At 40.4% G+C, this 11,901-nt stretch overlaps 1 protein-coding gene across 1 annotated transcript; it reads left to right on the top strand.

The window, feature by feature from the left end:
- The first annotated feature begins 1,992 nt into the window (after positions 1–1,992).
- On the top strand, positions 1,993–10,720 carry rhag (Rh associated glycoprotein). Its single transcript, XM_089022285.1, has 10 exons — positions 1,993–2,305; positions 5,463–5,646; positions 6,535–6,685; positions 7,208–7,355; positions 8,790–8,956; positions 9,040–9,177; positions 9,264–9,385; positions 9,469–9,542; positions 9,630–9,703; positions 9,830–10,720. Exons 1-10 carry the CDS (start codon positions 2,128–2,130, stop codon positions 9,902–9,904), a joined length of 1,311 nt encoding a protein of 436 aa, XP_088878411.1. The 5' UTR covers positions 1,993–2,127; the 3' UTR covers positions 9,905–10,720.
- Positions 10,721–11,901: the final 1,181 nt, after the last annotated feature.

Raw genomic sequence — 11,901 nt, 5'->3', positions numbered from 1 at the left:
CTTAAAGTGTAAATTGGACTGCTTCCGAATCTGATGTGGCCATCTACCCCCGCCCCCCCAGCCGACAAGATTTCCAACTTGAAACTTTAAACACTGACGAAAACAATCAGTTGTTTTTTAAGGAAGTTGCTTGCATGTCTGCTTTGAAAACGGCTAGCTTGCTTTGCATTGGAATGGTGGATTCCTGGCATGTCTGATAAGATGTATTTCCACCAATGCTACAGGAAATTTGTGTCACAGAGTAAGCATTGTCAAGAGATTCAAGGACACGGCTCTTAAATCATTATTTTTTTGCATGTCAAATCATTTATTTTAATCCGTTTTACTCTTTACCACGAATTTAAGACGATTGTGCGATGGTCTCTCTAAAAAAAAAACTAACCAACCACTGTGGCCATTCACTTGATCTTTGCCAACCATGCTATGTTTTTGAGGTTAAATTAAAAAAATCAAATGTTATTATTATAATATGGCACAAAACAGAATTGCAACGCCAAAATACATTCACAAAAACGCTCTAAAACAAACCAACGCATTCTTGGCATGGATTGATTTACTGGTGTCAAAGCCAAGGTCCGGGGGCCAAATCTGGCACTCCACATTATTTTATTCGGTCCGCAAAAGCAAATCAAATTTACGAAATTCCGTGATGTTTGCTAAAGACTGAATAAAAAATTTCAAATTTTCACAATCAAATAAACCACAATAATGGTCATTGTTTTTTACTTCAAATTGAAAAACTAGTGTATTTTTCTGTGTATATGGCGCACCAGAGTATAAGAGGCACCCCAATGAATGGTGTATTTTCAAACTTTTTCCTTATATAAGGCGCGCCGGACTATAAGGCATGAATGAATGGAGAATGTTTTCCAAATATTATATATCAATATATAACATTTTCCAAATATCAGGCACACCATATTATTGGTTTCTATTGATAATTGTATTTTATTTATAATTGTACAAGTCAGAAAGCAACAGGTGTCAATTAAGAGGTGTGTAATCAGCAAAAATGATAAGGAGTCTCCAAAGAAGCAAAGTAGAGAAGCCACGCCAGAGGTTAAGTTACCAACAGTCCTTATGGAAGGTGACTCTCCTTCCATAAGCCATCAACGACCATCAAAAAGGTAAATAAAACTTTATTTTACAGCACAGTTTATTTCTTTAATTACAGTCCTTATGGAATGTGACTCTCTTTCCAAACAGGAATTCCCTTTGACCTCAGACCTCCAACGCCATTCCATCAAGCATCGTACTATCACAAATGTAAGTAAAGTGACTTTATTATACAGTGCAGTGTATTTCTTTCATTACAATACAATAGCACATTTATTATACATAGAATAAGGTATGTTGTGTGTAGTTTTAAGGCAAATTTAGTTGCAAAGTATATTTTATGGAAACCCGGGAACGGATTATTCCCATTTTAATGGTTTCCTGTGGGATTTTTTTTTTTTTGTGATACACACTTTTTGGCTTACACACTATGTCTGTGAACCAATTAAGTTCGTAAGCTGAGGTCTCACTGTATTTTGTGTAGTTTTAAGGTTTATTTAGTAGAAAATTATGTTTTATGGGGACCTGGAATCTGATTACTCTCATTTTTAATGGTTTCCTATGGGAAATTAATGTTTGGAAGACACACTTTTTGCCTTAAACACACTTTCTGGGAACCAATTAAGTTTGTAAGCTGAGGTATCACTTTACCAATAAATGCAAAACTACATCTTGAACGAGTTAACAACTTTGACACTGGAGAAACTAGCAGATAAGAATGTGAGAAATGTATACCACAGTTCTGGGAACAATTTTTTGGGGGGGTTGTGTCATGTCAGTCAACCAGAGAGGAAAACCATCCCATAAAAATGGGCGAGAAGGGGGCGGGTGTCTAAAGAAACAGGGGGTGGGTGTTCATCATCCGAGAGGCCCGAGACCTCTGCTCCGTTATTGGTCACACCGAAAACCCACATCAGTTTAAAAGCCGAGGCCACTTTCTTCGCTCCTTTTACTCTGTCAGTCACAAAACCCCGTTGTGTGCACACGCGTGTGTGTGCATGTATGCGTGACCACGTTCCCGTGTGTGTGTATGCGTGAACTCCATAGAAAGACAACCGAATTGGACTTGGGATGCCTGCGTACGCCACCAACATGAGATTCAAGTTCTCCATCGTGGCCTTGGGGTTAGAAGTGATCACCATCATCCTGTTTGCCGTTTTTGTGGTTTACGATGACGGTAAAGGTCATGGCCACGGGGCGAATGGCAACACCACGGCCCACCAGGACTCGCCTATGATGCTCTATCCCAGTAAGTGGAAATGGTGCAACTGAGAGATGCTCTGATGACGAAAGAGGTTATGTTTCTTTCTCCGACTTTTGAAAGGCCAAAATATTGAATATACAGTGATACCTTGGCTTACGAACTTAATTGGTTCCCAGACAGAGTGTGTAAGGCGAAAAGTGTGTATCCCAAAAATTAATTTCCCATAGGAAACTATTAAAATGAGAATAATCCGTTCCCAGGTCCCCATAAAACAATTTTCTACTTTCTAATTTTCTAAGCCTTAAAATTACACAAGATATACCTTATTTTATGTCTAATAAATGTGCTGTGGTATTATAATTAAAGAAATAAACTGTACTGTATGATAAAGTCGTTTTATTTACCTTTGTGATGGTCGTTGATGGCTTGATGGAATGGAATGGCCGGTTACATCAGCATTAAACACTTGATGAGGAACGTAACCTTCTTTCACCATCTTGAGGAATGATCCCTTGTATGTGCTTTCTCTGTGATAATTATAGCTAGTTCCTCATCAATTATGTTCTGTTTCGCTAGGTTGATAGTTTTTTTGCATCAAGTGTACAGATGGCTTGTGTGGGTTGTTTGTGGAGCCTGATTAATGGGATATTTTAACCTTGCAGTCTACACACTGCCTTTGAACTATCAAAGTAGAAACTCTCTCACTGTCGTCTGCCTGTCTCTTTAATGTTTAAACCACCCCCCTCGCTGCTGCGTTCTTGACCAATCACGTGGCTTTAACTGAAGACTGGGGGAGGGGAATAGAGGACAGAAACAGTCGGCTGCCATTTTCTTGTTTGAAGAACGGGCTCGTTCGCGAATAACACATCACTTATTGAGGAAGCTCCATGTACGAAAAAAGTTCGTATGCCAAGGTAAAGTTTGTAAACCAAGGTCAAATTTTCATAAATGTAACGTTCGTAAACCGAAAAGTTCATAAGCCAAGGGGTTCGTAAGCTGAGGTATCACTGAACAGTACAAGTTAGGTTGGCTCCTGCGAGACTCACTATATTTGTAGCAATTTTGGATTGGATTGGATTGCAGCAAAGTTATGAAAGCAAGATGAAAGGAAAGGAAGAAGTAGAAAAAACATACTTTCTGCAGACTTAATTGCTTGTCTTTTCACAACTTTTTCTACATTTTGGTTGTTTGACTGTTTTTATAGGAAAAAATGTGAACTCTATTCATCACAAGAGAAATAAAGACTGTCTGTTGCAGCGCAAATCAAATAAGTGCAATAAGAGGAGTCACAGGGTCACATTTCCTTTGGTCCAATTGAGTCTAGTCAATGCAAGATTAAGTGTGTATACTGTCATCCATCCAGTTTTTAAACCGTTTTATCCTCACAACGCTCGTGATGGCTGCTGGAACCTATCCCAGTAGGTGGGGGAGGACACCATGAACCGGTTGCCAAACAATCACAGTGCTTGCATACTTTAGTCGAACAACCATTTGAGTTCACACATACACATCTCGGGGCAATTTTGAATGTTCAATCAGCCTGTCGTGCATGTTTTTGGGATGTGGGAGGAAACTGGAAGACCCAGAGAAAACCCATGCTGGCCCAAGGGGGAAACACGCAACCGCCACAGGAATGCAAGAGCCAGAATTAAACACTGTATTGCGAAGATGGCACGCGAAATAGTCGACCACGATGTCGCCTGGAGAATTTTTGGGAAACATTTCGTTGGTGCACGCTCACAGTAGGGCGTGGCAGGTGTGAAACACAGAGATAAGCTCAGTGCAACGGCTGTCACTTCAAATGGGAAGCGTTTGCACGTTTGCTGAATTTGGAGCATTTTCTCTTGCTTTCAACTTTTGAATTTTCACGAGAAATATGATAACCCTTTATCAATTGTCCTTATTGAATACTGTCCATATTTTTCTGAATTTTGATTATATACGCGGACATTGTAGACGGAAAACATGTAAAAAGCGACATCCACCCCGCGCAATGTTTTGCGGCCATAGTCCATATCATGTTTTCTACGCAGGACAAATAGCCTGTGAAAAAAACTTAATGACACTTTTTGAGGTGAAAAATGATTTCGAGCATAGCTCTCCGCAAGAGCGGAGGCGACGTTTCGGCCATGAACACAGTAAACACTTGGTGGGGGCACTGTTCTAACTTTTTTCCTGTGGCGGCCATTTTGTCACGCTGTTCAAATGTGCCTTTTTTTTCTTTTTTTATGACTTTCTTTTGTCCTATTTATCTTTATTTGTGTTTTCTCTTAACTTCTTTTTATCCATCTATCTAGCTGGCTATCCATCTATCTAGATAGCTATCTATCTAGCTGGCTATCTAGCTAGCTATTTAAGTTATTTCCGGGTTGAGTGAACTCGCGCCTCAAATTTGGTTGCGCCTCTCCAACTGTACTGTGACACAAAAGGCTGTTTTTTACTCTCTATAAAGCATCATTTCAGTCATAATGCAAACGTAATACGGGCAGCTATGAAACATTGTGATTTAACTTGCACTTGATATTTTTTGGGTTAATTTATCCACTTTTTTGTCGAGCTGCTGATTTTAAAGCGGTCATATTCTTGACAAACAAACATCATGCAGCCCACGACACGAAACCGGCGGCCATTGAATTCGTTATACTAAAAGGAAATCACGTCTATTGTCTTTCTGCCTTGATGTTATTTCCATGGATGGAACTCCTCAACATTAAGCGAAGGGTTCCAATTTCCTGTCTTTGAGAGAACAGTCATCATCAACAATGACCTTGAAATGGGCGTATCATTGTCGTTTTCAATCTTCAAAGTCTGAGTTAAAAAAAAAAAAATAGCCAAAAAATCCCATCTCCTCCCTCGCTGAACAAATGAGAGTCACATGTTCTTCATCGAAGCCGAGCAAGGCCGCTAAGTCGTTTGCAGGCTTTTTTTTCTGCATTGAGAGTGTGATTAAATTGCTTTTTCAAGCCAACGGGTCACGGCTGACAAAACATCTCCTGTGTAAGGAAATGACCCCAGCGATTCCCCCACCAGCTCCCAATCAATTATTTCAAGCGCTCAAATGAATGTCCCGGAAATTAATAGCGCGAGATCCGTTTCTGAATTGCACCCGAGACTAAAGCGATCCATCTAATCCAACATCGCCATCACAGCAGAACTTTGGTGACCAAGTTCTTACCTGTCTCCCATCCCGTGTTTTTTCCAGTGTTCCAGGATGTTCACGTCATGATCTTCATCGGTTTTGGCTTTCTGATGACCTTCCTGAAGAGATACGGCTTCAGCAGTGTGGGTATCAACCTGCTGCTGGCCGCCTTCGGTCTCCAGTGGGGACTCCTTATGCAGGGCATTTGGCACCTGGATGACGGCAAAATTAAGATCAACATCTTCAAGTAAGGACGGCGGTCGTTTGAAAATGCTCTTTATTGAATTAGACTTTATTAGTCTAACAGTGGAGAAATTTATATTTTACAGCAGCAAAGTGATGAAAGTAAGAGGAAAAGAAATGAAGAAGTAGAAAAGCCAAATACTGGACCTGCTGCAAAGGCAACCACTCACGCAGCGCCATCTTGAAGTCAAAACAAAACAAAACAAAAAAACAAGATAACACAAAGATAGACAGTCATTCAATCTCAAGCACTGTCTGCATGCTTTTTGTTGTATGAAGCAGTTTGAGATGAAAGAGGAGAGGATCAAAGCATCGTTTTCACCAGTGGCTCAAGGTCATCATAGTGAAATGTGCACGTCTGCTACAAGCTAAATGTTGAAAGCGAACACAAAGCTGTAGCATCCATTGACGGAAAGAGATTGTCTCACATCTCCCACAAAATCCGCTTCAATTCCTAGCCGCGACAGTTCCACATACGCATGGGTGCTCTACGTTGACGCTCCTTTCTCCTCATTACTGTGAAAATGCTGCCCATTAGATGCACAAAAAAAAGCAGAATCACTCCAGAGCTGTCGAGTGATGACATTCAAATGACACTGACGTTCCTCCTTTTCAAAAACGGTGCTGGCATATTCACGCTACCGAAAAGACGCAACCGCTCAGCAGAGTCTCCTCCTTGATGAATATCGTGGCAAAAAAAATGCTGAAAAACAATCTGTATCCATTCCACATGACGCAAAACAACACAAAGTGACAAAAGAAACACAAAAACAAGCAAGGCTCATGAGAGCACTTGCTGACGGCTGCCTACTCGGCCGCCATCTTGGACTTCTTTAAACACAATTGAGAGGAATAGTCCATTTTCTGACCAACTGGTCTTCTCACCTTGTAGAATCATCAACGCGGACTTCAGCACAGCCACAGTCCTGATCTCTTTTGGGGCAGTTCTCGGCAAAACCAGTCCTGTGCAGTTGCTCATCATGACCATACTCGAGATCACCATCTTCTCCATCAACGAGCATCTGGTGGCAGAAATCATGGGGGTGAGTACACTGGCCAGGTTCACGTCACGCAAACCACCCCCAAGCAACAGAGTAATAATAATAATAATAATAATAATACATTTCATTTATCAGCGCCTTTCAAAACTCTCAAGGTCACTTTACAGTCACATGATAATTTTTTCTGTGGGTGAGCAGCGGCAGCCAGCATTCACTCAACCCAGAAATAACTCAAACAAGGTAGAAAGCTAGCTAGCTAATAGATAGCCAATAGATAGCTAATAGCCAGCCAGCTAGATCGTAGCTAGTTAATAGATAGCAAAAAGCCAGCAAGCTAGCTAGCTAGCTGGCTATTCGCTATCTAGCCAGCCATCCGCTATCCAGCCAGCTAGATAGCTTCTTCTTTTCCTTAAATATACATTTGGGAGTAAAAATAAATAAAGAATACAACTCCGCTTTTGATTTATACCCGATTCAATAGATAAGGCCTAGAAAATCCAGGACCTACTCATGGGTGACTTTGCGAAAACTCCATTTTTAAAAATAATTCTCGTCTCTTTCCAGGCTTATGACGTTGGGGCTTCCATGATCATCCACGCCTATGGAGCCTATTTCGGTTTGGCTGTGGCTCGAGTACTTTACCGACCTGGTCTGAGGAACGGGCATGAGAATGACGGCTCCGTTTACCACTCCGATCTGTTCGCCATGATCGGTAAAAGACAAGTTCCTACGATTGAAAGCTATATGTCAATATGTCCCTGGGCTGCGGAGCGCAGTTGGAGTCGGGCCTCAACGTCTATGATTTCCATGTGGTCGGAGTCAAATGTTGAGGTCAACCCTACGTTGACCTCAAACTGGGCTGCGCAGCCAGGTTCTACTCATTTTACTGCAAGTTTGATCAAACCCTGTGAATCATTCTACTCCATCTTGAGGACACAAACATCCCTGCAGCTTCAATACTTGGGATGCGCTGTACTCTAAAAGGCCTCATGCGAGCAACCTAATCCAATAATTTACATCAAAATCAGAATCAGCTTTATTTGACAAGTGTGTAGAACACACAAGGAATTTGTCTTTGGAAGAACATGCTGCACTAGTATCATCATAAAAAAGACATGAAAAATAACAGAGGACACTCATAAAGGTTAATATAATCGTATTCCTTAATGTGAGGGGTACCTAACTGAAACAATGTGCAAAGTATCAACCAGACAGTGGTTCAAGTGAGTACAGAGCTAGAGCTACAATGCTTATAACGGATGCTGTTCCGAGGGATTGTGCAAACTTTTCAAAGAGGTAATGTCAGAGATGTTCCATCGGACACTGTGGACAAAGACTCGAACCCAGAAAGATTGTATTTTTACTGCCGGCAGGAGACGCAGCCATTCGTGACAGATGCCTGAATTCCGCAGCCATCTGACAAGCTATTTATTGCGAGTATAAGCAAATTTAAGTGATACATTAATAAAACATAGCTTTCTTGATTAGAATACCACGTCCCTGGGCGTTCTAAGCGCGGACAGCTGTAAGCAATAAAACAGTGTCTCTTCCATGAACAGATAAATTTGTAACCTGTCTAATGAGCGCTTCCCGTGAAGGAGTTTCAAGTCGTAAATTGCTCCGGTGATGAAGGAGTTTCCCAAGTCCTAAATTCTGTCCAAGGCCAGATCTCCGAGATGCAGATGACAGTTTAACTTGCTGTGTCTGTTGACCTCAGATTGACCCTAGGTTGTCTGTGCTTTAATTGTGTATTCGAGTCACACATGTTGACTAAGCATATAACAGCATGAAACTTATAAATATGATAACTTCTTATTCTGTCTAATCTATATCAGGTACTATACAGTTATATTTATATAGAGAGTTAATGGCTATGGGGAACAAGCTGTTTAAATGGATTAGGTGCGCACGGATCTGTCGCGCCTGCCTGAGGGGAGTTGCTGGAAAAGCTGGTGAGCAGGGTGCGGAGGGTCCGGTAGGATTTTTCGCACCCTTGTCTTTATTCTTGCAGCGTGCAAGTCCTCGATATGATATCTTCTGTTCTCTCCGCAGCATGTTTTCACATTTACATGCCGTCAACATTTGACTTTTACGTGAGCATTTGGAATATGAAGTCCACATTGTTTCGATTGCACCTTTTTAACAGGGACAGTGTTCCTCTGGATGTTCTGGCCCAGTTTTAACTCAGCCATTGCTGAGCCTGGTTTCACCCAACTCACTGCGGTGATCAACACATACCTCTCCCTGGCCGCCTGCGTCCTCTCAGCGTATGCCATCTCAAGTCTGGTGGAGCACAAAGGAAAATTGGACATGGTAACATCAACTTTTGTGGCACCGGATTGTTTATTCATTTTCGGTATAGTCTATGGTTTACGCGTGATATTTCAACCGTACAGGTGCACATCCAGAACGCCACCCTGGCCGGTGGCGTCGCCGTGGGAACGTGCGCCGACATGAACATCGGGCCCTTTGGGGCGATGCTGATTGGTTTAGTGGCGGGCATTGTTTCCACTCTTGGTTTCAAGTACTTGACTGTGAGTTTGGAAATGACCTAAATACACGCCGCTTAGATAAAATATAAGTATTTCAATTCAAATGATATTTTCTGTTCTCTCCGCAGCCTGTTTTGGCATCTAATCTGGGCATCCAGGATACCTGCGGTGTACACAATCTGCACGGCATGCCTGGTATCCTGGGAGGTTTGGCTGGTATTGTAGCTGTGGCTTTGGGAAAGACGCATGGGTAAGATTCAGTCACGTAAGCGTCCAAATGTCACTTTTCTTCGGTTGTGGTTGATCAAATTACAACTGCATGTTCACCTTTAGAGGGAATGCTACCATGCAAGCCGCTGCCTTGGCTTCATCCCTTGGGTTTGCTTTAGTCGGCGGGGCTATCACAGGTGAGTGGAAATGTGCATCAAAAACACTCTACCAACTATGAGTAGAGTAGAAAGAAGACCCAAATTTTATTTCACTGTTTTTTTTAGGTTTAATAATGAAGTTGCCTTTCTGGGGGCAACCTCCTGACCAGAACTGCTTCGATGACTCCATTTACTGGGAGGTAAGAAATAAATACACTCCTATACTTCAGAGATTGTGGCAGACATTCAATATTTCTCGTGATTGAATGTGAAATTCAGCACTATTTTTCTTATTTTTTAATAAATTTGTTATTGTTATTTTCTAGGTCCCTGCAGAAGAAGAAGAGAATGAGGAGAGCTTGGCTCACGCAGATCACTCGAAGAACAAGGCAGATGTTTAAAAATGGAGAGCACAGAGTGGAAAAAAAATACAGTAGTTTGGTGTCCAAAGATGTACAACAATCAGCGTTGAAGGATATTAAGCACCATTCGTGGAAACAACTGCCAATTGATATTCACAAAGTATTAAAATAGATGAGTTGAAATATGTTTTGAAGTCAGAACGTACAGTCAAGTCAACGCACATCTCTTATGATGTTGTTTTTACTTATTGACACCGAAATAATCAACAGTTCACAAGTGAATTATCACTCACGACTGAAACACGGCAACACCTGTAAGCTTTTTTTATATAAACCTCTACCTTAATAAACATAATAGCATGTTTTTGAAACTATTTTTATGCATTAGAAAAATAATAACAGAATGTATTCTGTTTTTTTTTCAAACATTATTTTTCACAAGTAACACTGTGGGGAAAGACAGGGACAAAACGGGGATTCACTTGACCTCATCACCTTTACCTTTTGACCACCGATGTCCCTGTGATGAACCAACGTGTGTGTGTCCACTGTGTTTACTATTTTTTTACGATTTGTATTACATGAATTGTATTCTTCTATGTATCCACAATTTCTATTTTACCAGATAATGACAGAGGACAAAAAGTCACAGATTTTCATATAAAATAAATCCTGCCTTTATTCTATGAATTAATTTTTGTGTGCATGTATTCCAAAGAAATGGCTGTGACTACATTAAATAGGAATCAATTCAACTTTTTTGGCTCACTTGTGCATTTTTTAAATGTGTGCTTCATGTATTTGTACAATGTACTAACGCCTGCCATAATAAATATTTGTGCATTATTATAAAAATGTGTGACTTGTGACGTCATTATGACACATTATTAATGCATCTTGGATAGTAGAGTGATTTCCGACTGACTTTGGGCAAGAGGTGGAGGACAGTGTTCGCCCGTATCTAACAAATTTTAATCGGGGGCACATAATAGTTCTGGTTTCTCTGGGTATTGGGAAGGCAGTTATATCCCTAAACTGCCACATAGTGCAGTGTGCATTCTTAAATAATAACAATAAGAATAAGAATAAGACATAAATAACATGATAAATAATGAGAGCTCATTAGACTAAACTGTGAATCCAATGTTATAAATTCATATAAATATTATACACGTGAGCATATCATCCTTAACAGCATTGTATTTTTATTATAAGCATAAGTATTCTTCGTTGCAAGCATAATCAATGCATCATTAATAATATGGAAATGTATGATAACTAAAAACAATGAAACACCGGATGCATTTTAAAAGGCTGAATCCGTATCGTAGAAATATATAATAATTATTAAAATATATATTATTAAAATATATAAACATGAATTAAATAAAAAACAAGTTGGTTTTATTCTTTCACTTCCTTGTTTTGAAGGAAGTTCGCAGCGGTGCATTCTGGGATACAAAATGTCTCCTGTGGCCGTTAGCTAATGCTAACCTGCGGACAATCGCTATAAATTAATCTAGACGTATACAGGCTGTAGCGTAATCGAAGTGTCTACGCTCATAACCGTACTATACCGTTGCAATGGTGAGTACCGGATCCTTTTTTGTAACACGCATGGGGAGAGTAAGATATGCAAACGAGGGGTTGGATTTGGGTAGCGACACGATCGGAGTCCCATCATTTGCTGCAACAAGAACTGCTTAATGCAACCTTTTCACAAGAAGACGTTTTTAACGAGAGATTGTGATGAGAGCACGCATCTGATATTTGCATTCTTCCAATCACGAGTAAATTTAAATTTTAAGATCTTATTCATTACGTCAAATGCTCATCAGCTAATCACATCAAATGGATGGTTGGTGTGTGTGAGTTCCTATCCAATTACTTTCCCAATTGTGACAAATAAAACATTTAACAAGATCGTGCATATGTATCACTCAAAATCTTTCTTCAATTACCTTTCAATTAGTCCTTTTCTCCACGTTTGACAGATTTGTCTCAATAATCCAGATTTTTTTTCATTCTTTCCAGTC

The sequence above is a fragment of the Hippocampus bargibanti genome, linkage group LG19, assembly GCF_051943395.1.
Source record: "Hippocampus bargibanti isolate YZ-2025 linkage group LG19, ASM5194339v1, whole genome shotgun sequence".
Lineage (NCBI taxonomy): Eukaryota > Metazoa > Chordata > Actinopteri > Syngnathiformes > Syngnathidae > Hippocampus > Hippocampus bargibanti.
This window is presented reverse-complemented; position numbering and strand designations above follow the sequence as displayed.